The 27,992-nt window shown below is 41.7% G+C and overlaps 1 protein-coding gene across 5 annotated transcripts; it reads right to left on the bottom strand.

The window, feature by feature from the left end:
• Positions 1-114: 114 nt before the first annotated feature.
• On the bottom strand, positions 115-27,945 carry LOC106933180 (rapamycin-insensitive companion of mTOR). 5 transcript variants are annotated; one of them, XM_088009004.1, is made up of 38 exons: positions 27,620-27,945; positions 27,447-27,494; positions 25,165-25,262; positions 21,159-21,223; positions 20,761-20,892; positions 20,489-20,552; positions 19,313-19,439; positions 18,711-18,880; positions 18,337-18,404; positions 17,957-18,024; positions 17,763-17,845; positions 16,976-17,063; positions 16,665-16,755; positions 16,509-16,575; positions 15,650-15,730; positions 15,418-15,518; positions 14,552-14,717; positions 14,314-14,415; positions 14,184-14,230; positions 13,958-14,093; positions 13,668-13,867; positions 13,443-13,569; positions 12,536-12,700; positions 9,965-10,041; positions 9,748-9,826; positions 9,538-9,647; positions 9,372-9,459; positions 8,324-8,416; positions 8,137-8,243; positions 7,795-8,024; positions 6,081-7,149; positions 5,439-5,519; positions 3,733-4,040; positions 3,425-3,631; positions 3,165-3,317; positions 2,179-2,302; positions 1,946-2,084; positions 115-1,864 (listed from the first exon to the last, which is right to left on the bottom strand). In XM_088009004.1, the coding sequence occupies exons 1-38, from the start codon at positions 27,666-27,668 to the stop codon at positions 1,784-1,786; spliced, it is 5,289 nt and encodes a 1,762-aa protein (XP_087865130.1). In that variant the 5' UTR covers positions 27,669-27,945; the 3' UTR covers positions 115-1,783. The 5 variants fall into 5 exon arrangements, with proteins under 5 accessions (XP_087865130.1, XP_087865129.1, XP_014867762.2 ...); XM_088009003.1 differs by lacking the exon at positions 5,439-5,519 and having other exon boundaries at positions 27,620-27,944; XM_015012276.2 differs by lacking the exon at positions 5,439-5,519 and having other exon boundaries at positions 2,179-2,329; positions 27,620-27,944.
• Between the last annotated feature and the right edge of the window lie 47 nt (positions 27,946-27,992).

The following is a 27,992-nucleotide window of genomic DNA, read 5'->3' on the forward strand; positions in this document are numbered from 1 at the left end:
GGTTTAATTCAACAGGCAAGAAAGTAATTGATGGTTTTATCACCTTCGGTTTGCCTTTAAAGTCAACTGTGAAATTAAATATTCAAGGGAAGGAAAGAAAAACATAATGGAGAATTATTCTGGGTGTTTCAAATTTTTGTTTTATTAACAATGCATCCCTTTGATAGGATTGTATGTTTCTTTAGGTCATCAATGCCCCAAAAACATACTGTACACATTATACAAGGGAAACACAATTCAGGCAAAAAGAAACAAAAAAAAAAATTAAATTATAATACAGTCTCGAGGAAAAATATAAATAACTTTTTTCTTCTCTGGTTGAACTCACTATGGTACAGACATATAATAAATAGATCGGATCTGACGTCACTCAGCGGATCTATGAATCACCTCTCTATGAGTCCATTTTGTGTAGCAGCATTATAGCAAAAAAAAAAAAAAAAAAAAAAACAACAACAAAAAAAGACAAGCCAAAGGAAACAGAACCCTGTTTCCCTGGAAACCTTTTACATAAACTTTAGTCATCGCTCTTCACCGCTCCCCTCCTCAGTCGTCCTCCCATAGTGATACTGAAGTGTGGAAACAGATCCAGGGTGGTAACTCTATTCCTACAATGCATGGCGACATGAAATGGCAACCTATGATTTCTTTAAAATAATAATAATAGTTAAAAAAAAATAAAACGTTTTATAAGCCAGAAATAAGTTAGGGTGAAGCACAACCTTGCCATGCTTGCTGAACATGCAGTAGAGGGTGAAGCACAGAGGTAAAGAAGGCGCCGTGATGAGAAGCTGCTGGTTTGTGAAAGTTTCAGGAACATCTGTGTGCGTCTGTAATCAACCTTTCTACAGATTACTTACACAAGTGAGCATCTTTAAAAAAAAAAAAAAGGAAAAATGGAGAGAGCAAGAGAGAAAGACCAACGCAACTCCTTCGAAGCTCGCCAAAGATGCAAAAAAGCGGAGGAAAAGAAAACAGCAAAGGCCCTAAGCAAGTAAAGTATGGAATAAACTAGCATCAAATCACATGCTATTCTCCTTATTCGCCGAGTAAAGGTGGCAGATATAATGCTTTAGAAAATACAACACTAGTGACGTTTGATTGTCTGTGACACAAGAAATATAGCAATTTTTCTTGCTATAGAAAAATTGAAATAGAAGGTTAGCGGGCTGTCTCTGCTGACAGGAGGCTTAAGGTTCTACGAAGTGGTGAGGCAAGAGGAGGAGGGATGTGGAGGTGGAGGAGGTTTGGACCGGGACGGCCCCAGTTCGAAGCAGCAGGATCCGTTGTAGTGTTTCTGTTTGAAGAAAAGAAGGCAAGGTCCGAGGAATCTCCAGGCAGACGTGACGATGCGCCTTACTCGCTTCATTAAGGGAAACCACCTAAATCTGCAGAAATTATAACATGATTTGATTTTTAAGGACTACTTACCCATTTTTTTTTATTTAGTACACCATCATTGTCCTTTAGTTTTTATGATGATCTGACAGTGAATATTTCTGTGTTGTGGAAAACAGTTTTTTGGCTAATTTGCTGTTAATTTTCTTTTCTGAAACAGCATTAAATATGTGTTCGGTCGTTTAAGTCTTTTTTTTTTGTTTGTTTGTTTGTTTCCGGCTCATGGGGAGGCGGGGGGAAGCAGAGCGACGCTCCTCTGTTTCAAGCAACAGAAACCAGCCCAACGTCCCTCTGTCCGTAGAACCTCAGACCTGCTTTGCTTTCCACAGCGGTGAGGAGTCCGGACTGCAGCGGCGCACTAGACACAGGGCGGACGGGAGGACGATCAGGACTCCGCGGGCGGGTTAACGTCCTCTTCCATGGGTTTTGGTAGCTTTGTCAGGATTGCTTCAGCTTCCTCGTACATCTGAGAGATGGAGACGCAGTGGTTAAACAAGACGCAGAGTTTGATGAATCAAAGAAATCAGGACAGAGTTTGTTCCCTTACTGGCATAAATTGCACGTCCTGGAAGAGTTCCTGTATGAAGCGCCTCGAAGTCAGACGAAACATACAGTGGGACAAGAGGTGGGAAACCTCGGAGTACAGGCAAATGTCGTCGAACGCGTAAGGGAACTTCTCCTTTATCCTGGGGAAAGACGAGAAATTGAGGCGACACCTCTTAACGTTTCAGACCAGCGTTGGGTTCTCTGTGCCCGGCTGGCGCGAAAGAGCCGACTCACGTCAACAGTCCCGTTTCGTGGCCTTTGGTTCCGACGGAGGAGCTGAGGTTGATGATGAGGCGGAGAATCTCCTTCCTCAGAAGGACTCGGGAGGCGGGGCCGTCGTCGGATATGGCCTTCCCGCCTGCGGAGGACGTGCACTTGTTAAGCCCTGTGGAGTTTTTTCAAGTGTTTGAAACAACACAGCCAAATTTAATGGGGTTTGAATCAGCAGTTACCAACTATTTCAATATTCCTGGTGCTAAAACAAAGCTAACACTTGGAAGACTCCATCAGAAGAGTTAGTATGACAGAGGCTGCTGTAGTTTCAGAGAAATGAGGATGAAACACAAAATAATGTGGATTTTTTTTTTTTTTTGCCCTTCTAACATGTCGGCACCATATGGGGATTTCCTGTGTTTTTACTTATTAACTTATTTCTACACGACTAAAATTGCTTGCTTATGATTTTTTTTAATATATCCACATTTATGTAATTTTTATTCAGTTTTTTATATATATATATATATATATATATATATATAAAACTATAAGAGATTGTTATATTCAAATGTATTTTTTGGAAATTCAGTGTAAATAAAAAGAAGAAAAGTTACCACAACTTACAGTACATTTTCTGAAAAAAAAAAAAAATAATAATTAAGTCACCAAAATATATATTTTTGGTACTACCAGAACCTATTATCAAAATGAAACACTTTTCAAGCATTTTCAAGACAAGTTCTCACACTTTGGAGACTCTTAAAAATATAATTCGTGCCTAGTAGCTCCTAATTTAGCCATTTCAGGTGAAAATTACAGGACAGCTGGACAACTGGAGTTTGAGACACGTGCCCCGCATATATTCAAAATGCTAAAATGACAGAAAATTAAAAGCAGCTAATCATCCTGTAAACACAGAAACACGGTGATGGCACCATCATGCTAAACCACAGCGCTTGAGGCACACTGTGGTTTGGTTCCCTTGACCCTTCCTCAGTTCTTACCGATGACGATGTCCCCAGGTGTGGGCGTGCTGCAGATGGACCCCTGTGACACAGCAGCATCGCTGCAACCCGACACACCAGAGAACTTCGACTGAGGCATCACCTCCAGACGATGGCCCCCCTGACCGCCCCAGGAGGGGAAGTCGACATAATCTGGGGGGTAAAAATGAAACACAAAGATCATTTCTGACACTCTGCTCCGACTGAAAAAGCTGAAAAGCTGCAAGACTGGCGTGTCCGGACCCCTCCGCTGCCCCCACCTGTCCGAGAGTGAGTGCTGTTGATCTGCGGCTGGGTAGGGTAGCCGAGGACGCTGGCCCCCACGCAGTACAGACAGTTCTCCTCAGAGTGATCCTGCAGACCCGTCTCCTCCGAATCCACCAGGTGGTTCTGAGTCTCGCCTCGCGACGCGATCAGCTCCGAGATGCTGAACTGCTGCTTCAGTAACGGCAGAGCGGGCCGCTCCCCTGCGGAGGTCGCCACAAAACCAAAAGTTCACCTGACAAACCCATCCACTTTCCCACGTTTTTTTTTTTTAGCGCGTCACCCGGCGTGAAGTGGGCGTTACCGTCTCCGTCGCCGAACAGGAAGCGCTTCCGCTCCTCCGAGGGCGGGCTGATCCTCTGCTGGAAGTAGGTGGAGTCTCGGATGTGGAACATGTCGTTGATGTTCATGGGCAGCGCCAGGCCGATGTAGTCGTCGTTGCAGCCGAAGGTGGCGCTGGAGACCATGGAGCGCACCGAGGAGCAGCGTTGCAGGGTGCTTTGGTTGATGGGGCTGAGCAGCTCCTCTTTGTCCAGCGAGGCGAAGCTCAGAGCCTTCAGGAACCTAGGGAGGGCGAGAGGAGAGGTGCGTGAGAGGATCCGGGGGGAGAGGCTGGGACAAGAGAGGGAACACGGGGGAGAGAGTGAGGAGAAAACCACACAGAAGAGGGGAGGGGGGCAGGAGGGGCTTGTCAAACTAGATGTAGGCGAGTATTCATCAGGTTTACACTGAGCAATCAGAAACATGGAGGTTAAAAGATTTAGGAGTTCAATCGATTTGTGTGGGAAAGTAATATTTCAATACCAGCAGGAATGGGCTTCTGTGATCGGTAGCTTTTGAGATGGCTTTTAATTATAGCACATAAATATCTTACAGGGCTATTTTTACAATATTAATGCTAACCTGGATTATCTATCCCATGCTTAAGTTTCTCAGGTGGGATTATTGTTCTGCTTCAACATCTAATTTTGTCCACGTAACTCAATCTGTTGCCCGGAAATTAAAGTAAACTGATTACGCTGTAGAAGAATAAACCGGGATCTACTGAGGGTCAAGCCTGTTCATAAACTAGAAGACGCTGGAGCGTCAGTGTTTCATTGAGATTATACAAACTAATAAACAAGTGCAGTAAACTTCAAAACTAGTAAAACACAAAATCTCACTAAGTGTTTCTTGTCTAGTTTCTAGTCCAAATATATTAGCACACTGTTGAAATAAGAATAAATTAACCTAAAAGTAAGCATGGGAGCTAGTTTTAGTAAATAGTTCTTCAATGCTGATTAAAATACGAGTTGTTTTTTTTTACATTTTCCCCTTGTCAATTAATTGAGTCACGTGAAATCTTGAAAACTCAAGAAGTGTTTTCCCTTATTTTTAAGACGTTCTTCTTGTAAAATAGCAACTTTATTCTGCTAATATTATGCCTGCGTTCTCATAATTAACCAAAACTTCTCGAAGCCTGGCCCTGATACTCCTTCACATATCTCACAGAAGGAACGATTGAAATAAAAGTCACTATACGAAAACATTTTCTGTCATTTGTAATTTCTTTTTTAGACATAGAAAATGATGAAAAAAAATAATATTCACATTGGAAATTGGATCTGGTATGAAAAAAAAAACATCAGAGATTTTATTTTTAAGCCATATCGTCCAGATCTACGATGAACGGCTATCAGCAAATTCTTCTTCTTAACCTCAAATAAACATGAAGACAGTTTCAACTTGGTTACTGAATGAGTGTTCAAACATCTGGATATGTACCAGAACGTGCATATATACCCAGAAAAAAAGCTTCACCACATTTCTACGGTGTGTAATCATTGCACCCGGAGAAAAAAATAAAAAAAAATGCTAAATTGATGTAAATCTCTGACCAGCTCTTGCACATTTCATTTGCTCGCACTACGATCTAACTACTGGAGCTGTCGCTAATCCACTACAAACAGAAACAATCAGAGCTACAAGGTTTCATCTCTACTGAGGAGGACACTGGGCGGGTCCACCCACCGCGGCACAAGTGTTCTGGACAGCCTGCGGTACGGGCTCGGGACGCTCGGTTCCGGACAGGTACGCCTCCTGTCTGACAGCCTGACGGACACAGCAAAAGGTGCACAGATACGCTTACGCTCATTCGTCATTGCCGAGGGCGACGGTAAGCGAACCTTGACTAGGACGACAGCTGCTGCACAGCAGAAGCACAGAATCTGACCGAGAACTATTGATCTAGTTTCTAGTGCTAACGTCTTGGTACACAAAACTAACTTAGTAGTAACTTTTCAGCAACATATATGATCTTGTTTTAAGTAAATAATTTCTTAATATTGATCAGAAAGTGCTACTTCCACTTATGCAGAAACATTATCTGCCAGTGGAACTAGTACTTTAAATGAAAAATACTAAAAACAAGCTCCTATGTCTTGCTGTAAAGTTACTAATAAGTTTTGTCTCATTTCAAGTCTGCAAATATATTTGCACTAGAAACTGGACCCAACATCCTTGCTAAGATTCTGTGTTTCTGCAGCGTTAAGTCATGCTGATTTAAAATCCAGTGAACAAACAGTTGTCAGATCTGAACAAAAGCAAAAAACAGGACAGACGAGCAGAAGTGGCCGACTGCGGCCTGCCGCCCTGCGGTTCCTGGTGACCCACCTGCGAGGAGTCAGCCTGGAGTCCAGGCTGCCGGTCTTCATGGTGATGGTGTCGGTGAACAGCACGTCTTTGGCGGGTGAAGCCAGGGCTTCGCTGTGCGACAGCGACGGGTGTATCCTCTGCTGCTGCAGCCGCTTCAGCGTGGCGTAGCCCAGCGCGTCCCTGGGGCTGGTGTAGATGAAGCTGCAGTCGGCCAGGCTCTTGATGGTGGTGACGGAGGGGGACTTGAGGGACTGGGCTCGGCGGGGGAGCGTGTGCGAGGAGCCCAGGGGTACCAGTGAAACGTTGGAGGACTTGGAGGCGGACAAGTGGTTGGTCTGCGGCTGGGGGCTGAGGGAGGAGAGCGTTTTCACAGTCTTGGCCGACACGACGGTGTTGAGGCTCACGCAGTCGGAGGAGTCCGGCTCTACCTCGGGGTGCTCGGGGTTTCCCACGGTCTCGCGGGAGGGGCTGGAGCTCATGGAGCTGATGCCGCTGGTCGTCGTATCCGTGTTAAAGCTCTGGCTGCGGCTTTTAAACTGAGTGCCCCCGCCTCCTCCGCCAGAGGAGCCGCCGTCCCCGGCCAGACGCTCGCGGCTGCTCTGCTCCCTGTGGTGCTCCGCCACCCCGTGTCCGGCGAGTCCACTGAGCCCGAGACCCGAGCCCCCGCCCCGGACCAGCCTGCCGTCCACCAGCTGCTCCTCGGACCCGCCCCTGGTCCCGACGAAGGAGGTCTCCAGGCTCACCGTTGGACTCTTTGGCATTCCCCTGCTGTTGAATACTGAGGTGAAGACGTCTCCCTGGTTGGGGCTGTAGACCGAAGGCTCCGTCACCGTCCTGTTCCGCCGCGGGCTTTCCGTCTTGAGATCGGTCGGGGTGCGAGAGCCGGAGAAACTCTTTGGATCACTAGTGGAGCGGATCTTCTTGCTGGGGAGGGACAGGGAGTTGAGGAAGCGCGGACGAACGAAGCGCGTGGAACCGAGGATCGTGAACGGGCTGCGATCTTTGACGGCTTTGGATTGCGGGTAGAAAGAGGGGTCGTCGGACGAGTCCAAACCGTCACACTTGTCATCGTCCAGGATGTACATGTCTAGAAACGGAGAGAAGACAGGGGATAAAAAAAATACAATACAGGGTGGAGAGGAGGAAGGTAACCACAGCTGTCATACAGTGTCAAGAACATTAACTAGACGAGGTGCATAAAAAAAACTTGTAGCAGATTGAAGAAAACTCCAACCACAAGAACAAGGCTTTTGGCAGGTTTTAACCACCTCAAGACTTTTAAGACCTATTTGTGATGAATGAAATGTAAGACAAAAGAAAATTGCACATTTCATAGTGTTGTGCCTTTTTGCATAGAATGCATGTAGCATTGTTGGCAACAGAAGTGATCCAGTTGTCAAAAGGTATGTTAGCAGCTAGTTAGGAGTAGCCTCAATCGCCTTGTAGCTGCTTTTAAACAATACAGTCACAGGTTCCCCTAAAAATCTCTTCAAACAAATATATCTGAAGCAACTAATATGTTCAGATGAACATTTTAAAAGTCAACAGTGTGAAACAAAGCCACTCTTAAGCATGGTGAAGGATCTGTGATGCTGTTGGCCTGTTTATCTTCTCACTGGAAAGCAAGACGGCTCATTAATGGGTTTTTCAACAGGATGATGATCTGAAACGTTTGGCCAAATAACAAAACACTAATTGATGACGACAAAGTAAACACAGCGGTGTAACGTACTTGGTTGAGACTCGCTCTCGCTGTTGTGGCGGGAGCTGGTGGACTCCGAGTTCAGACTGAGCGTGCTCGGCACGGAGGAGAGCTCCGACGTGAGCTGGGTGTCCACCTCGTCGGGCGTGACAGGCCACAGCGTCCGGCGACTATGCCTGACCGCGTCCCAACCGTACTGCTTGAGAACCTCGCATCCCTGCTTGGTCTTGGAAATGACGCCCAGCACGTAAATGCAGGTCCTGGGGATGGAACGAAGAGTGTGTGCGTCACTCAATGGTGTTTCCACTTCCTGAGCTTCGTTCTCTTCTTCCCTTTTGGTTTTTAGGTGAAATCCTATGGAGCGGAGCTTACCCGCGCACTGACAGCACCTCACAGTGCTGAGCCATCGCCAGGATGTCAGGAATGACGTTCTCCTCCTGCAGGAGATTCAGACCCCAGTTCGAAGAGCCGATGTTGCCCTGGAACAGAAGACAAACATGATCGTCAACAAGGCAGCGGAGTCTTGAGTGAAAAGACTTAAATCAGAGACTTTACTGACCAGAGCCCAGAGCGCAGCCTTCAGCTGTTTGACGCCCTCCCAGGTGTCCAGCATCGGGGAGCGAACCGTGTAGCTGAGGTCTGGAACGACGTTCTGCAGACAAAGGGAAGAACATGGGAAAACTCGGAAATAACTAGAGATGTACAGGGAAACGTAGAGTGGAACGTCACAGATCCTATCGTGTTTTTGTTGATCAGAGAATACGCCACACCCAAGAGTTTCCTGGTTAAGCTGACACTCTTCAGTGTGTGTGCTGACACTGACTGAGGAAGACTCAATAATGGCATTTTCTAGTGACTGAGGTGTAGAAGTTAGAGATTGTGAAGAAAATATATAAGAAGCTATTTAAAAGGAAATTGTTTTCCAAAGAAGAAGGTCCTGTTTATTAGAGTTTAGTATCTGTTAATAATTCAATCCTGAAGATGAGCTGGCCATTTTACTCCTCGAGTTACTTTTTCTTTTTTAGGAGCTGTCTTAACCCAGGATGTCAATTTTGTACCGACTGTTTTCCTCTTATGCAGCCTTTTGAAAATCCTTTTGAAAAGACGAATGATAGGAAATGCACACAGAAACTGAGGCTTATAGTTAGAAGAATAAACAACCTTTAAAAAGCCTCACCTGCCCATTAGAGTTTTCACTGACCACAATTGTTTTTTTGATCTAAAAAAAAAAAAACGTCAAAGTTGCTAAGCTGGCAACAATGGAGTGACTGTTGTTAACACGTGCAGACGAGACCCGACACTGGATGATTTTCAGACCTTTGCGGAGGAAGATAAGACTGGTTACTGGTTTCTCTTAAGTATCGGCCGACTGACAAACTCCCAAAATCAAAGAAATCTGTGCCCATTTATTGGTGCACCTGTAAAGGTTAGTAATGCTAATCATTCTAAGTGCTAACATTAGCGAAAATTATGCTAAAGACCATTTATAATGGCTAGCAAAACATAGTTCAAACTTGCTATTATAGTCCCAAAAGAAAAAGAGAAAAGCTGGTGCTGGGAGGTCAAAGCATTACGAAAACCAGAACTAAAATAACCTAAGCTTTTACCTGAGCTTCCAGTAGATGACAGCCGGTCTTATCATGGACCAGCTGACCATACAAGTGCACAGGGAGATAAACATTTGGTCTTTGTAACCTGGAGACACAAACCAATTAGGTTAGACTTGAAATAAGTCTCACTTCTGATGCCGGTCTCGGTATCAGCGATTCTCACCTTTGGTTGCTGCGTCTGACGTAGTTATCTCCATCCACGGGTTTGCGGTAAGTTGTTAGTGCTTCGTTCAGCTGCTCCTCTATCAGATCCACATATTTAAGGTTGTACTCCTGCAAACAAGACGGGATAAAAGAGTCAAACGCCAACCTGAGTTAGTCTGTCACCTATATAAGGACACTTTTTTGCAATCTGTTGATATCTCAGAAATACCTTCTGCCATTTATCCAACTGTTTGCTGACGTAACCTCTCTCATTAAGGTAGGAAAAACCTTTAGGAATCGACAGGAACCTAAACAATGAAACAAGGACAATGCACAGTTCATTCCAGATGGTACACATGAAGCAGCTAGGCAGCTACAAGGACAATCAGATTAGACACTGTATGGAGGTGTTTATATATTTACATATATATAAATAAAAAACTCACCTGAGGAGCAGTAGGAGGCCTTTGTCTCCCAGATGGGACACAGCTGGTTTCAGCTGGATCAGAGCATGAATGTTGGCCTGGAAGAAAAACAAACAAAAAAAAGAGTTCAGGTTTAACACAATAACCTTTAGCACAGTGCTAAGCCTATTTTGGCACCTTTACTATATATTTTTTTTCTTTCTGCTTTAGAAAGTAACAACAGCTCATTCTGAAAGTGTTTCCATGGTGACAAACACTGAGTTGGTCGTGTACTACGAGCTGCTAGAATACGTGACACTTTAAGAGACACACCTTTTCTCTAATAGTGGAAATGAAACTCACTGCAGACGTTGATACTGTGAAATAAGGCCATTCTTTCAGGAATGTATTTGTTTTACAAGGAAACTAAAAATGATACAAAGACATTTTGACTAATTCTTCTTTAAGTAGTAAGAAGCTGACAGAGGACTACGTTTCCTTTAATTATCCCATCAGAGCAGTCTCTTCTGGATGGTTTGTTATAAATGAAAGAAGGAAATAATGGATGACTTTATATTAATGCTTCACAGCTATTAAATTGGTCATTTTATCAGGCTGTCATAGGCAGCGGTTTATCAGTGACTATCTTTCACCGATAATCAGCTGCATTGAAAATCTGCAGAAAAAAATACAACTACGTCCACAACACATAAGTCCAGATTAAAACACCTTCCGACACACATCTGTTCTCTCAGCTTACACTGCATGTCATAATCAACTTATTTAAAAAATATTTACTAGATTTTAAGTTGTTATGAAACTGAAAATAAATGTGTTCTTTTAGGAATCTATATTTGTTAAAGATTCTCATTTCCATCTGAAAGAAATTCTTAACAGCACAAAGAAGGTTAATAGTTGCTGCATCATATGTATATTTTAAATATCCTCAAATTGTATAAGTTCAGCAGATACAAACTGACTTTTTGTAGATTAATTGTAGGAGGTTTAAAAATCATGATAACTTGTTTTATACATATTCCAAGTTTGACTACAATCAGTTCTATTCTGAATCCCATTTTCTATAGTTTTATCTAGTTCTTCCTCTCCTCTGTATTATTTACCATTTAATTTCTTCAGGTAGAGACTGAAATACTGAAATACTCCACTGAGGAATCAGACGTTCCTTCAAGAAGCTGATAATGAGTTCTTGTCCTTGTTCTACTGCCGGTAAATATAGAAGACTTGTGTTTACATGTGCCATGTAAACGCTGCAGGATATTTTATTTCCATGTTTCTTATGGAATACCAAACATATAAGCCCAAACATACCCTGCTGAAAAGAAAAACTACTTTATGTACCGTATTTTCCGCACTATAAGACGCACCTAAAAACCTTCAATTTCCTCAAAAGCCGACAGTGCGCCTTATAATCCGGTGCGCCTTATATATGGACCAATATTGAGCCACAACAGGTCCAGCAACGGACCTTACCACAGGGGCCGCGTTTCATTGGCTAATGCCCATTTTAGGTCACAGTGCAGCTACCACGTGCGTGACCGTCTCACAAACACAAGCTACAGTAGTAAACATATGCTAATGTACATTGTGGACCATCAAAACCATGAATGCCGACTTACCCAGCCTTGCAAGAACAATAGGCATCAGTGATCTTGTCCACAGCTATATTTATGCTGAGGGTGTGAGGATCTGCTGTTTTCCTCATCTATCGGTAGCTTTTAGCTGTGACGCGCACAATGTTGGAGGCATCCAGTGGCTCAAACACCTTGATGTCGTCCAAAAAAGATGACATGAACTTGTTGGTTCCCCTGTCCATTGTCGTGGCTGATATGTTGTGAAAATCCGGCAGAAATGCTACGCTAATTAACTCAGATCGAAATGAAAGACGTCATGTTTACACAGACATGCAGTAGGCTGCTTACGTAGTTGGTCCACTACGGTAAGCAGCCGCCAACTTCTTTTTCCCCGTAGAAGAAGTAGTGCGCGGTGCATGCTGGGATAGTTGTCAGAACACTGGTTTGTTAATAAAGTTTGATAATACATTTAAAGGGGGGGAGGGGCAGGGGAAGAGAGACAGAGACTGCAGCGGCAGCGTGTCGGTTGGTCTGTGTTACCCAGAAAGCAGTTGGGCATAATATCGCAACACCAACACCGTGAGTGAAACAACGACTGCGCCAGCCTACTATATAAAGTACTCGGGGACCATTTCTTTATTAATGTGGATGTGTAATAATAGAGTATGAAGCGTCTATTCTATGCGCCTTATAATGCGGTGCGCCTAATGTATGAAAAAAGTCCTAAAATAGGCCATTCATTGAAGGTGCGCCTTATAATCCGGTGCGCCTTATAGTGCGGAAAATACGGTATTTGCATTTTTAAAGTTATGCAGCAGTATGCTAACAGAAGATACACAATGTAGAACATATTTAATCTTTAAATACAATAACTGGCTGCAGCAACGACACTCATGTCTAAATGTAACAATTGTCACTAGGGTAAGTATAATTGTGCATTTTTATTTAGCATCAATATATTTTTAATTGATAAATATAATCAATTGCTTTAGCAGAGCACAGCATTGTTTTATTTGGCTACCTTGTCCTCACAGGCCTCATCCAGTATGTCCAGTGCTTCCATGGAAACGACCTTGTTGTGATCATGAAGCTGGGTGACCAGAAGCTCCATGCCCCAGCTGCTGAAGAACTCCACGCCGGCGCGCAGCAGCACGCGCAGGTGTTTGGTAGCGTACAACCTGCATGTCTGTTGGTGAAGAAAAGACGCACCGATCCGTTACTTCTCAGCAAGTTCAGTCCAGTAGGTTCGATTTGGAACAAGAGCAACAAATAATAAATAATGTATCAGGGTTTCACCAACTCAAATTTAAGATTTTTTTTAAGACCACTATGAATTAAATCTAAGCCATGTACTACAACAGAAATGTACAAAAGAAAATGAGATTTCATATAGCAGTGCCAAGCTTTCTAGTGCAGAATCCATAAAGTATCGCATTGGGAGGTGAGACAGTAGCAAAGACTAACATTGTCCAGCAAATTGCTGATAATTTACATTTAATAATGACAGAGGCAAAAAAAAAAAACCTAGCGTGGGTTTATGAGCAGCGAGGCAGCCTCAACCGCCTGGAGTCACAGAACGAAGTGAAGATGTCCGATGGCGACTCAAACTTTCGCCTGACATAAAAGTCGGACGAGAAAAATAAACTTCATAGAATACACACGACCAAATTTAATACCTGTAATTAACATATTTAAAGCCAATCTACATTTGTCGAAATTAATTTAAGACATTTTAAGGCCTTAAATTTAGATAAATTAATTTCCCTGCACTGGGATATGCAGATGCCCTGAACATGTAGGTCAGATTTTGAGCATTTTTTTTTTTTTTTTTTGCATTCAAATGCTTTCCATTAAAGCTGTATTATAGTATGTATTCTTGTATGCATGACAATTCCCCGCCTTGTATCTCTGCTCCTGTGTATCCTTACGTCAGTGGAGGCGGTGAGGACCTTGGAGAGGATGACCCTGGCCAGGCCGTCCCTGCTGTAATCCAGCGTTGTCACGGCAAGCTTCAGCACAGCATCTTGGTTCTTTACGGAGCACAAATTCAGCAGGCTGCAGACATCGCAACAACAGCGGCAGGTGAAAAGCTGAGACTCAACCAGCTCGTTTCATCAAGAGGACAAACATTTTGAGGCTCTCTGCTCACTCACCACTGGAACAGGCCACATTTCTCTAACATTTTGACTCCCTGTGGGTGTGCAGAAAGTGTCCCCAGGAAGAGGAAGTAGTGCTGACTGAGTGTGGTGAGGAGGCCGTTGCTCTGCAGACTGCGCTCCGGCTTCAGTCCCGAACACGAGCAGAGCCACGAGACCATGTCCCTCACCAGGTCCTCCAGGTAGCCCTGGCCGTCCTGGCGGCAAAAGAACGAGACGCAAATTTAGGGAGAAGGTTGGAACTGAAAAACATTTTTGCTTTGCTTTTGCTTTGTTGTTTGTCTTACCTCATCTGAGTCCATGAGGAACTCAACAAACTGACACCCAACCACAGTGAGTTGCCTGGCCTTAACGTGATCCAAAGCCAGTCCGGCGTATAATTTACTAGTGGGTTTATAAAAGTACAGCAGCCTCCGAACAAACCTGCACGGCATAGAAACAAATGCAGAGGATTTAAACCCAAATGCCACAGAAGCATGTAAACCCGTTTTAACGCGACAAAGTTAATCTTACCTGTGCATCTGTTCATCTTTGTTGTTCCTGAGGTTCACATTTGGCCACTGAAGGGGAATACAGCATTATTGAGAAAAGGAGGAAGCAGAAAACGTTTAAGTATGTGCAGCTGCATGGGAGCAGGCCTGACCTTCAGGATGGTGGCGATGAGCAGCCAGTTCCACTCCAAGTTCTGCTTGTGGTTCAGGATGTGGCTGTCTCTCAGGTTCATCAGCAGTGTTTCTTCAGTGTCCTGAAAAGCAACAGGCGGTTACTTAAGTTAAAAAGACACGGTGATTTTAGAGTGGGCTCTACTCAAAGCTGCCCGAAATTACAACAAACAGTCAGGGTAACGAAACCCAGCACATGAAAACGTGGCGTGTCTTCACCTTTATGACGTAGATGTCCCTCTGGACACGCGAGTGGGAGTCTCTGCGGCTGTGGGACGACACGGATTTGCGAATGATGTGGTCCAGGTAAAGACTGTAGGGCTTCAAACCTTTCTTCTTCTTCTCGTGGAAACGCTTCAGATTGTTCACGGCTGCACTTGCGCGGCTGGAGAAACACAAAAGCAAACAAAAGAGATACGTCTGGGTGTTTGGAGCCGAACAAGCACTATGAATATCAGTCGATTTTCTACATTATGATCTAAAACATAATTTCAATAGAAGCACATCACCAAATTTAGAAACATTTCATTACTTTGATTGTTAATGTTTGAGTACTGTAATCACCTCAATCATTTTTATGAGGCTAATTTGTTCTGTTTCATTAAAATTTAGGGAGAAAAAATGGTCACATTTACAATAGAAGTATAAGTAGCTTTCTCCATTTCAGACTGTAAATTCAGACATCCCAAAGATTAAATGTTTAAAACATAATTTTAACACCAGAATCGAACATTTGTTGGGAAAAAATATATAAATCAGACCCAGGGTTAATGAAGGTCTAGCGCTGAGCAACATTAGAAAATCTTGTAACGGTGATAATATTGGTCCATATTCTGATGCCTCATTGTTTGCTATGCTTGGTTTGTGCCAACTTGTGAACCAACAAACATTAATGATGTTTTCATTGATTTTTTTGTTTATTTTAATGTATACATCAGTCTCATCAAGTTCCATTTTGCTCACCGGTACCAAAAAAATGGGTCAAGATGTAAATTTAATGTTTAGTGTCATAATATCCCCGGCCCCAATTCCTGATGTTTGCAGTAATAATCGTTCCCTTAAGAGGAGAAACAGATTGTACTCACAGTCGTTTCTCTTGTGGGATGTCAAATGAGGCGGCCATGTTGATGAGGGTAGGAAGGCAGTGCAGGTGGTGGCTATGGGAATGAGGAAGAATCGTGTTCGCCTAAAGCAGGAGAAACCAGGCAGAAGGGATACAAACTATTAGGAGAACAGTGGTGTGTAATACCAGGGAATCTCTTTCTGTTGAAAAGAACAAAAAGTCTTGGCTCAGCATGAACTCTGTATGTATTTTACCATGTGTAAAAGCTCTCCCAGGAGTATGGTAGCTCTGGTAGCAAGCTGGTCATCACTGCTGGTCACAACTTCCACCAGACCCTAAAGTAGCGAAAAAAGAGAAGAAATGACAAAATAACTTAAATATAGAGCAGCAGCTAATGATTATTTTGTAACCGAATATTGTATTGATTAATACAACATCAGACATACATTACAAACCTGCAAATAAACACAAATTTGGTTTTTATATAACATAGAAAAGGACGACAAAACACATCTGAGGCGTAATATAGAAGCAGGGCTCCTTATGATTGGAAAGAAACTAACCTGCAAATTTACTATTTTTAGAGTGTAAGCCTTTCATTAGAATAGTATAAATACTGAAAGGAAATATTTTAAAAATACATAGAAAAAAATGCAAATAAACATAATTTTTGATTTTAAATAAGATTAAAAAAATGCAATAGCATAATTCCTTTAGTGCACGCTTGATGATTTGTAGCAAATGAAGCACCTGCAGATAAAAAAAAATCTAATATTTGTAGCAAATGATGAATGAAGTCAAGCAGAAAAGCTCAGCTCCTTCTGCTTGACTTATAAAGTGTGGCACTGATCTGGTGATTACTTATTTGATTAACACATTAATAATTTAATGCAAAAAGTGCTTATTGGGAGATTTTATACATTTATTTATTTATTTATTTTACAAAATTTGAGGTGAAGCCAAAACTATACCACTTGAAAAGTTCTAGGGAGAAAACAAATTCTGAGTCGGTATAATCCAATTAACAATTACCCCATTACTAAATTAGGTGACAATTATTTCAAATGTTATATAGATAAAAACAAAAAACAATTAAAAACAAAATCACCTCACCTCTAACAGTCCACTTGTTATGAAGGCAGAGAGGACAAATGCCAGGTAGTTGTCCATCAGGTCAGCCCTAAGGAAGCAAACAGGAAAAAAAAAAAGTTAATGGCTCAAGTAAACCAGAGACAGAACATTAACCCAGTTCTATTTCTGTTCTCTTGCCTGGAGCGGGCCCGATGGGGTAGGATAACTTTAGCCTCCGCAGCCACAAACCCATCAGAGAGTCTCCAGGTGTCCTGGAACCTGGCAGGATCTGCAGCACGCAGCAGCACAGATTAGTCCACACTACGGCCGTGTTCACGGAAAACAAAACACGTCTTTGGCGTAACATAAAAGCAGAGTTAGTCCTACTGTTGGAAAGAAACTAACCTGCAAATTTACTATTTTTATAGTGTCGATCTTTCCTTATAATAGAATAAAATCAGAGGAAACGCATAAACGAACTTTGACGGTGGAAAAGGATTCATCCTCACCAACACTCTGGAGAGCCTCCGTGAAGTCTTCAGTAATGATGGGCACAGGAAGCCTGAATATCTCATATAACACCTCCAACAAGCCTTTCTGCACAGATTGTCACGCAGTCTCAAAACACATGACAAGAAGAGCTAACTACAGCATAAAACTCAACTCCAAACTTCAGTATAAAACTCGTCCTCCATGCTCTACAGGCTCCTTCGAAAGAAACAGAGTTGTTTTCAATGAACTGATCAGTTTGTGACTAACAGCACAGCTACGTTATTTGTTTGAATTAGACCCATTCAAGTCAATCAGTGGAGTGAGCTACAGAGCCCTTTACAGGTATTCACTCCCCTTGAACTGCATTTGTTTTCAGCCATAAACAGTTTGCAGAGCCTCATTGTTCACATAAATTACAGCTGCAAGCCTCAACAGCTCATAATCACTTACTGGATTTGAACAGCAATTTTCTTGCTTCAGATTTTCAAATGGAATTAAACTCACTGGTTTAGTATTTATAACCACTTTGTTGCAGCTCTGGTTCTAAGTTTATGGTTGTTGTGCTGCAGCAGTGGAATCTCCATCCACTTACGATGACCTGCTTCCCTGACCCTGCTATAGGAAAAGTGCCCCACCAAGAATGATGCTGCCACCACCATGTTTTATAAGCTGCAAACTGTTGTTGCACAGCGTTTTGTTTGTGAGCCAAAATGTCAGACTTACACTACATGATTTTGAAAAACATTATGTTTTTAAATCAGTCCCTTCTTAATTATTCATAAATGAAAGTGTTTCAGTACTCACCCTAACCTCCATATTTGGTATGCAAAGTAAGCCAATTAAAGACTGGATTCCAGAATTTCCAGCTTTGCACAAGTTGATAATTCCTGACAAAAAAATTTAAAAAAAGAAAGAGATTTTTAGATCATGATCCCCTCAGCAAACCAGGCTTTTTTTTTCTTTCCTGAAATAATCATCAACACAAATGACGCTCTTACCAGACCAAGAACGAAATGCAGCGACTATCGCCATCCTGCTCGACAAGAACCTGGATTCTCTGTCTTCCCTGAAAAAGACGCACATTCAAAACCGGATGCTTTTCATACAAAAACTGCATCTTGATTGCCACCACAAAGCAGAAAAATCTAAACTACGTTTCTCAAATAATCAAACTATCAGTCGGAAATAAATAGATCAACCCGCCGCCCCGCTCTGGCAAGGCAGCATAGGGTCAAACATCCATATCAACAGCCACCATGTTACAAAGACACAGTGCATCGTTATTGTATGTTGTCACCAATGATTGAACGACACAATTGATCCTTTTGTTTCTGTTGTAACACTTCAGCTCCTCATTCCCCCCCACACACACACTCACTTGAGCTGTCCTTCAGCTGTGTCGGCGTTGTGTCGATAGTGGAAATCAGTGAAAGGTGCAAGGATTTGCTGCAGAGAGAGAGCAAAGTACAAAAATACGGATGAGCTACAACAACAACAAAAAAAACATTCTTCACAATTATTTTTAGCAATCAAGCTGCTGCCTGTCTTACGTGACTTATGCACTGTGATCGGTGCCTCTCTGTCATGACTAAGATATTTACAGGCAATGAGATTCAAGAGGAAAGGTTGTAACTAATTACTGTAAACTCGAAGACATGGGGGCAACCTAAAGCCGATGATTTCCGATGAAAGCGCTCGGTTTAATTTACACACAAGTTCTCGCTGGGTTCACGTCCGTGTAAACACACGCACCTCGAGCTCCACGTCGACGCGCACGTACTGGCGGGTGCACGGGTGGTTGAGCAAGTGGAGGACCGTGGTGATCAGGGCTTCGTTGATCCGACTGAGCTGACAGTCGATGACACTCTTGAGGATTGTGCTTAGGCCTCCGCGTTTGGCCACCACCTCTGGGTTCTTCAGGGCTAGAAACGGGAACAAAACGGCACAGTTATACCGGGAGAGTTTTTAAAAGTTTAAATTACGGAGTGGATTTCACATTTCATCACAGCTGATGGTTGCTAAAGACTTGAACTGAAGTGGGATTTAACATATTCTGTTACCAAAGCAGAATCAAGTCCACATTTTCTGCACTTTGCAGTTATGAAGTCAACAAACCAATCACTGTAATTTTAGATAAACCATGTAAGTGATAAATAAAGTCTTTATTGACTCTTCAAAAGTATCTGAGACAGGGAATTGAAGAAGTTTAGATTAAAAAAATAAAAAAAGAGTTTAAAAATGTCTTTGGCGGTTCCTCTGGGACAGACTAACTAAGAGAAGGACATCGCTAACTGAGTTAGGATAAAAGCAAATATGTGATAGGTGTGTTCACGTTATTCTTGTCAAGTCCTCACCTAGCTCACATATGATGGCGACGGCAGCGCGAACCATGCGGTCCCTCTCCTGCAGTCCGTCTGTACCGACAGCAATTAGAGAATTTGCGACAGAGGTGGGGAACAGCATCGCGTTGACTGTGATTATCTGCAGAGGGAGAAAAAAAACAGAAAAGGGTTGAGCACCTCTTGATAACCCCAAAGCAGACCAGTAAGTCAATACCTCAAGCAAAACACATTTACATGAGTTAACTACACAAAAACTGGTGTTTCTCAGCTTTTATTTCTGCTAATGATGGTTTTCCACTTACACCTAATGAAGAAATAACATTTAATATTAGAATATTAAATCGAACCAGTAAAAAAAAAAGAAGCATTTGCAAGGCAGAAATACAAGTTTTATGAAGATAATTCTTAAAACTTTCTTAAAGGTTGTTATTTTCAAAAAGTACTTTTCATCAGACAAACGGGGCTCATTGGAGCAAATACTCTAATTTATTAAATGCCACTGTATAATACAAATAAAGGTAAATATTGTTTTTTGCCCATTATAGCAGTAATAATATTGGATATCAACATTGCCCCATATTTTCATTTCATCATCTCCATTAAGTAGGAGGAAATTATTTGTAAAGTTTTGCTTGTTAAAGCTCTAAACAACCAAAAAAAAAAAAAGCGTAAAAGAAAAATACTGTGTACCATGAGAAAGCGTAAACAACAGCGAGACAAATTTTCGCAAGTGTAGAAACTTCTGCAAATCTATTAGTTGAGTCCTATTTGTAGTCAAAAAAAAAAAAAAAAATTTGTGCTCATCATTATGGAGAACTGTGTGTCTACTAATAGGACAAGATTCCTAATTAAATCTATTTTAACCTGATTCAAATTCTTAAAAAAACAAAAAACAAAAAAACAAACCCTGACAACAAGAAGAGAACAGAGGCCATGTTGCTGCCTGTGCAGCAGCAGCCCCTGCTCAAAACGACAGCGCTGTGTGTTTACTGTAAACTAGAGAAAGAGCTATAAATAACCTGGGTGGCAGACAAACCCTCTGCACTGACACTGCTGCTGTCCCAAAGGATTGTTCTGATGGCTTTGTGCTGGAATAAGCCTGTGCAGTCGGGGTAAACTCCTCCACTGACACGACAACAGAAACGCTTTCAAGGGACGGATATTTACATCTACAGACACACGGCTCACCTTTCGGACAAGCCGTAACGCCTGAGTCCTCTCCCCCTCGTTGCTTTGCTGGATGTCAATGCATCTGTAAAAAAAATCAAGAGACGATCATTGTAAAATCAGAGCCAGACAAGTATGTTGACCAAAATGTTGCACTGCACAATTCATAAAAACGTAGGCCTTTTCGTAAAAAGAACTAACATAAGCCATAAGTAAAAAAATAAATAAATAAAAATATCAAACATGAAGTCATCCAAACAGGCATTTTCCATCTGGTCAAAGCAGAATCTCACCTGGAAATCAAGTAATCCACCTGCAGTCTGAGGACCTTCTGCAGCACGTTGGTGTCTCTAATAAGATAGCGGAGCGCCCGCAAACCTGCTGCACGCACTTCCTTGGCCTCATTTAGGAGAGCTAGTCGCAGACTAAAGTTTAAAAATAACAAACAATAAATATGTCTCGTGGTTAGAGGTGCAAGATAAATTACTCTACAGAAAAATAAATCAATCACCAAATGCCATATAAAACAAGACCCGCTTCTTTTCATGTAGCGAGTCATAAAATTATTGTGAATGAGCGGCACAGTTGATAAGCCACCGACTCAGGCAGCTCAACAACAACAACGCGGCTCCTAAAGGTTTATAGAGCGCACAGGTTGGTGAAAAGAGCAGGATTTCCAGACGGTACGCACCAAACGATGATTTCCTCATATGTAAACCCGAAGTTCTCCTCCTGATGTCCGATGTTGCAAAGCAGCTGGAAGACAGAACAAAAAGACGAAAGATTAAACTGCGAAACGAGGAAACTTCAAATTTCAAAATGGTTCCAGAAATCTTCATAGATTATCTGAAGACAACTTTCAAATGTCTTAAAATATGTATTACACCAAACTTATTTCCATTAGCTCTTCTAAAATTAGCTGTTAAGTTAGCTAATTAGCCCAGGACTAGGTGTAGGGTAGGTAATCAATTATTCCAATAAATAACTTTTTACTATCTTGAAAATGCAAGAAAAGCTCCCAGATAGAAGTTATTAATTCATGGCCACCAGTATAAATGGTAAATGGACTGAATTTAATCCAGTTCATTTAATATTTCTGAATATTTCTGGAGTTTGTTTTTTATGTTTTGGATGTTTTCTAGTGTTTCAGAACATTTCCTATTAAACTTATAACAACCCCTAATAGTTGTCTGATTAATTCACGCAATTTATGGTGTTTTTCTGAGCAGCGATTATACAACAGAAAAAGGTTATCAGGCTTAATAAACTCAACGCTGTGGCTCGAACGCCATAATATTTAACTGTTTGTGTTCCAGCTGCAGTTTGCAGCAGAAAGGAAACAGCAGCAGCCAAGAGCTAACAGTGAACAAACAGAACAACATAACAAAAACAAAAAAGCAACTTAGACTCTTAGCAATAGAATAAAGTCAAAATCAACGAGACAACACTGCGAAATTACAAGCTGTGCACAAAAACAGACTGATTAAAGCAATAAAAAAAGATGATTAAAAAGTACCTTTAAAACGTTTTAGCTGTGCATATTACAAGGCAGAGAGTCAGAACAAATATTCCTCTAAAAATATAACTTAACCATTATTAATTATGCTATGTCGCCACAAAACGTGCACCTAGTGGAACAAAGGTATTTGCGCAACAGCACTCAATATTTGCAGTCAATCATATTTTGAAATGATATGATATTTATTGATGCTCTCCTGGAACCAACAGAACAATTTCAGCCGTACTGTAAAGTTTACATGAATTAAGTCAAGTGGCGTTTGCAATATTCCTCTCATGAGGGAAAGCTGTTCAGCCTGTGGGTTGTAAATTGGAAAGTAAAAGTAACAATCACACGTCCAGGAACAAGTGTAGCTTCTCACCTTCGTCGTGTGGTTCTCATCAGTACCACGTAACATTCATGCTCTCATGAATGTTAGTGAGAAACACATCAACGGAGATGATTAAAAGCAAATATTTTTCGATAATTCATCCAGTTTTTTTTTTTTTCCTTTCTTTTCTTTTTTTAATGCCTCTGGTTACATTCTGGTTCTCTGCGCCTGTTTTGAAAACAAAGCCAGCGTTGGCCGTGTTGTTTCGCTTTCAGCCAAAAGTTCAACCTTTTAGCAGTTCCCTCACAGCAGGTCATTAACAGGAACTCCTGCAGAGACTGGAACCAGCAGACAGGCTCAGCAAACACTACAACGCGCCGACAAAGCAGAGAAGTCCCAGAGCAAAAAGATGCTGCTATTTTAGAGCTGCTGACTTTCTCAACGGTATCGCCATACAACAAGAAAGTGTCTGCCACTCCATCAGAGCAGCTCAGCCTATCACTAAGCAAGCATGCTGTTAGTTTTGCTCTAATTGGCCATCAAAGCTGCACCTACAGGGTCTATACAGGTTTCACCAACTCAAATTTAAGACTTTTTAAGATATTTTTAAGACCATTGTGAATAACATTTAGCATCTGTATCACAACAGAGATGTATAAAAGCAAACCATGGGACCAAAACTGTGAAATTCTTTGTATCTGTGGCTCTTGGCAACAGCTTTTTGCTTCTCAAATCGCCGTTAGCTAGGAGCTAATGGCTTGTTTGTTTGCTTGCTAGCTAACAAGTACCGTAATTATTAGAAGCTTGTTACCGGTAGCCTCAACCTCCTTGAGTCACAGAACGCAGCGAGTGAAGACGTCTTAGCACAACTCAAACTTTTGCCTGATGGAAAAGTCCCGCAAGAAAGAAAACCTACATCGAATTCATGACGTTAAACAGACCGTTGATTAACGTATTTAACGCCTTAATTTTAGCTAAAAAGATTTAAGACTTTAAGTTTGACATAGCAGTGAAAGATGGGTTAGAGCTAGGTTTAATCTAGCTCTGATATCAGAGCCTAAGCAGGCAGTAGGAGAGGAGAGGAGGAGCAGATGGGGAAAATAAACAGCCATGTGATGCTCTCCATGGGGGATTAGGTCACCCCAGCGGTCCAGAGACCCTTATAAGGAATCACAGTGATAGTGCTTCAGCAGAAAGTCGGTCGTAAACAAGCGAGTCAGGCTGCAGAAACGGAAACAAACTCACCCACAGTGATCTGAGCACAATAAATACAGCTCCACAACACTCACTCACTGCAGAGGCGCAAACAATTGTTTGCAATCCATTCATAGCTGACAGTTTGGAGGCGAGGCAGTGAAAGGCCGTGGGCTGACAGAGGAAAGCATCTGAGCAGAAGCAGGAATCAGTGCCCAAGCTCTGAGTTAGCCAGTTGAGACTAATAAAAGCGTGAGCTACTAGTTTTGTTGCTTTTATTAGACAGAAAAACAAAAAATAGTTCACTTTCTTCAGTATTCAATCTGCCAATAATCAGTTGGAGGCAATCAATGGTAAAGAAAATAACCAAATCGGACACAGCATGGTCATTTAAGCAGGTGTTGGTGCTTTTGGCAGCACGGGACATCATGAAATGCTGTAAACATTTCTTTGGAACTGATGAAACATCGTGGACCAAAACCCTCAGATGACATCATAACCAACTGTGAAAACTTGAAGCCTGAACTCAGGCAACTTTGGTGCTGTTCTTCTCAACTTGTCCCGCAAACTCTGGGATCTTGATTTCACAACGTAATTCAGATTTGACTTCATTTGAAAAGAGTCCTTTCTGTCCTTGCCCCAGGTGAAACGATTCTCATGTCGTCTCTGGTTTAAGAGTGGCTCCCTCTCACCACCTTAGTTTATTAATGCTGTGTTAAACAACCAGCGGTGATTATGAATGCAGCACAATCCCAGTCAGCTGATCTTTCACACTAGCTGGAAAACGTAAGTTAACCACAGCTTTTAGAGCAAGATTTATTAACATCGCCTGACAATGTTGGAGAACACAGTCAAAAATTGTGTTTGGATTTAGAAGAGATTCACTTGCTGAATTACTGAATACAAAACAATGAACTTTTCTTGGTATTTATTTAGATGCACAAAACATTAGAGTGAGGCCACGGTTATATGGAATGTAAAATTCTCCCAACATCAAAACAGATTTTAAAAACAAGGATGTTTTAATTCAATGATAGCCAAGACGGATGTAAATAAATCTCTCTCTCTATATATATATTTTTTTTAAAGTCACAAAGCTGCACAATTGATCCCTGGAGCTTCCGTTACATTAACTTGTCCACATCACAGTGACAGGCACCCGAGGGGAGGGGATCAAAAAGAGGTCAGCGGTGACGCTACAGAGAAGGACAAGCTGATTGGTCTTAAAGGCTCTTATACATCAAAACAGGAACAAGAGGAAAGCTGTCCTGTTAGGCCTCTGCAAATTAGCCACGTTGGCCAGAGAAAATAGCAGATGATCCCACCACAGAGACCACGTCTAAATCAATTAGGAGTTCTTCGGCTTCTGGCTGGAAAGAAGAAATCAGTCCGACATGTTGATTTATTATTTGTGTTCTTCTGTTGCCGTCACACACTAATCGGCAACACTTAAAAGCCAATAGGACTGACTCTGTTTGAGCAATAAACGCAGAGCCGCAAAAATGAGTGAGACAGGTTTTCTCAACTTTCACCAAACTTTTTTTTTTTTTTTTTTTGTCAACAGTAAGCTTGGTTTATAGTGCTTCAACCAGAACATTTCATTCCCCATTCGGCACCTAATAATAAACAGAATGTTGAAGTGACTCATAAAAAAAAAAAAAAAAAGAAACGTACCTTAATGAAGTTGTTCAGGTGGCCAAGCTTTCGCATGTTACTGACTCCGTGAGATTTGGCCACATTTTGGAGGATTTCACGGAAGTTTTCAGATGGCTCTGCATGGGAATGAAAAATGAAATCCAGTGTAAGTAACAGGGAAAAAAATAAAATAAACAAAGTGGACTATATTGTCATAATATCAGCTGATGGACAGCAATTGCTTCATTGTAGGAGGGATGTGGGCTCAACTGGCTGGACTAATTGAGTGTAAAGGCTGAGAAATGCAAGTAAAGTAAAAAGGCAAGACAACAGGAACAGTTCACAGCTTTGTTGCCAGTTCCTTCCACGATTGTTGAGCTGGCTGCCATCATAAATCGCTCTACTCTAGTGGTACAAAAGATTAATGGGCAGCCATTGTGTTTAATAAGAAAATCACTCAAGACAAAAACACTAAGACCCTACCTCCTCAAAGGTGTATTAGTGTGGGCTTTTTTTTTTTTCTAAAAATGTTTATTTTATTTTACAAACAAAATCAGTTTGAACTAAATATCATCAAAATGTTGATGGCATTTTTCTTTTTCCTAATTACCGTAGCAATCAGCCGTTTTCGTGCCGATATCTCCATTGTTTTTAGACAGAATTTGTAAATTCTCATTTTGACTGATTCTGTTTTTTCTAAAGACAAGAACACATAGAACAAACAAAAAAATTGTAGCTGGTTCTTTGATAAATGTGTACTTTTGAATCCAGGCAGCTATTTTCTATATCTACTTATCATTACAGGATCATAGAGGGCTGGTGCCTATATACAGCAGTTATTATTGGGTGAGAGGCAGCGTACACCCTGGACAGGTTGCCAGTCCATCACAGGGCAACAGAGACACACAGGACAAACAACCATGCCCGCACACACACCCAACGGCAATTTGGAGTATTCAATTAACTCAACAGTCATGTTTTACACTGTGGGAAGAAGCCGGCACACCCGGAGAGAACCAGGATTCGAACCCAGGATCGTCTTACTACGAGGCAAAAGTGCAACCAACTGCTCTCATTTTGCATAAATAAGAAATAACAACGATAGTATTCAGAAGTAAGAATGCTTTTTAATCTAAGTGAAAATTAAACAAATATTATATTCATTTATGCATTTTTCTCTAACCGTAGCTGGATTGCTATTAAACCAAACAGAAGTATAACAGCAAGCTGTTAGTTGGTGTTTTTATAGATTAAAAATTGTGACTGTTCTTATGTTTGATGCATTTCATAAATAAGGAGGAATTAGTTGTTTTTGTTGTTGTTGGTTTTTTTTACATCTGTCCTGCAGATGAAGATCACCAGAGCTGATCTGGGGAAATTGGTCAGTTTTCGATCTCAGGCAATGACTGGTGCGTCTCCAGCACAAAATGTGAATAAGTAAGGAAAGTAAATAACTAAAGAAAGTGGGTTTTTTTAATTACATAATTTAAGGAAGTCTTTTAATATGTTAATATGATGCATGTGTTCAATTGAGATTAATACTAAAGACAAAATAATACATTTTTGCAAATAAAACGCACCAAACGCAACATAAGAGGGTTGGACTAATTTTATAATTTAAATAAATTGGCAAACAAATGGGTTTTATTATGAAAGCTCAAATATGTGTTTCCACAATTCTAGGAATGTGTCAACTTACTGCAGCCAAGCAAGAACAAATATTCATTTAGAAATTCGCCATCAATGAGCAGCTCATTGACTACAACACCTCAGTTCCCTAACGACACGACTGCAATCATAAAATCTTCAGGAATGTGGGTGTCCGGAGCAGCTGCTCTGTGTAAACAAACAGGTATGTTGTGTTTTCGCTGCAGACGTGAATCTGACCTGGCTCAGAAGCCATCAGAAGGACCTTCCCATGCACCAGTGTTCAGCGAGGAGCCAGAAAGACGCCCGATTTTCAATGCAGACAGTCACGACTAATGCACGAAGACAATACCAGCAGCTGTCCGGCCAAATAACAGGCTGCGGTGTCCAGTCACACCGATCAAAACAACAGCGCGGCGTCATGGCTGGTTAGCTGTGGCAGCTAGCTGAAGCTAACTCAGCTCGTTTTAGTTAGCTCGCGGTTGCCGCTTGTTATTATTATTCGTTAGCAACGGGTTTATGCGAAACAGAAAGAAAATGAGTGGTGCGACCAAAAACACAATTGCACGTACAATATTGAGCCTAGCGTTAGCAGGGTTGTGTTTGCAGAAAGTGCCCTCATCCATTTTGAACAATAATCGCTTTCATGGTGATGCGATGAAGCCTTTGCTTACCTCTGCTCAGATCCAGCGGGACGTTCTCCTCCCCGCTGTCATTCCGACCTGACAAAAACACACACAGCGCATACAGTCAGACACTCCTCCGGGGCCATTACCTGCACGGGGACTTGTCTTTTCACAATATGTCGCTGTTACAGCTTTCAATGAATCGAGTTTTTCATGCTCACCCCGCATCCGAAGACTCCGGATAGGACGGCCGCGGAAGCTGGCCGCCATGTTTCCAGGAACATACACAACACCGGAAACTTCGCGTCTTGTCGCGAGAATAGAGACAGCGAAAGTCAGACGCTGCAAATCTCCGCAGACCTGAGATCAGAACAATCTGTTTTTTTTTTTTCTTTTACTGCACTCTAATATAAACGTGGACAAAAATACCAATCTGAATGCCTTATTTTGAGAATTTCTGGTTCATATACCTATTCTTTGCATAAACCAAAACATATCTAAATAACCACATTTATAATACTATATTATTACTATATGTACTGCCTAAGTCCACAACTATCAAATACCAACATATTTTTCAGATATATATGGACT

This window comes from Poecilia mexicana, unplaced genomic scaffold, assembly GCF_051168715.1.
Source record: "Poecilia mexicana isolate PSO_F unplaced genomic scaffold, ASM5116871v1 scaffold_9, whole genome shotgun sequence".
Classification (NCBI taxonomy): Eukaryota; Metazoa; Chordata; class Actinopteri; order Cyprinodontiformes; family Poeciliidae; genus Poecilia; species Poecilia mexicana.

Bases quoted from the DNA above. Each gene is read 5' to 3' on its own strand.
- LOC106933180 (XM_088009004.1), bottom strand. From the start codon at position 27,668: ATGGCGGCCAGCTTCCGCGGCCGTCCTATCCGGAGTCTTCGGATGCGG. The intron at 27,495-27,619 runs GTGAGCATGAAA...TGTTTTTGTCAG, and splicing joins CCGGAGTCTTCGGATGCGGG to GTCGGAATGACAGCGGGGAG. The intron at 18,025-18,336 runs GTGAGTGTGTGT...CGTCTTTTTCAG, and splicing joins ACAGCTGAAGGACAGCTCAA to GGAAGACAGAGAATCCAGGT.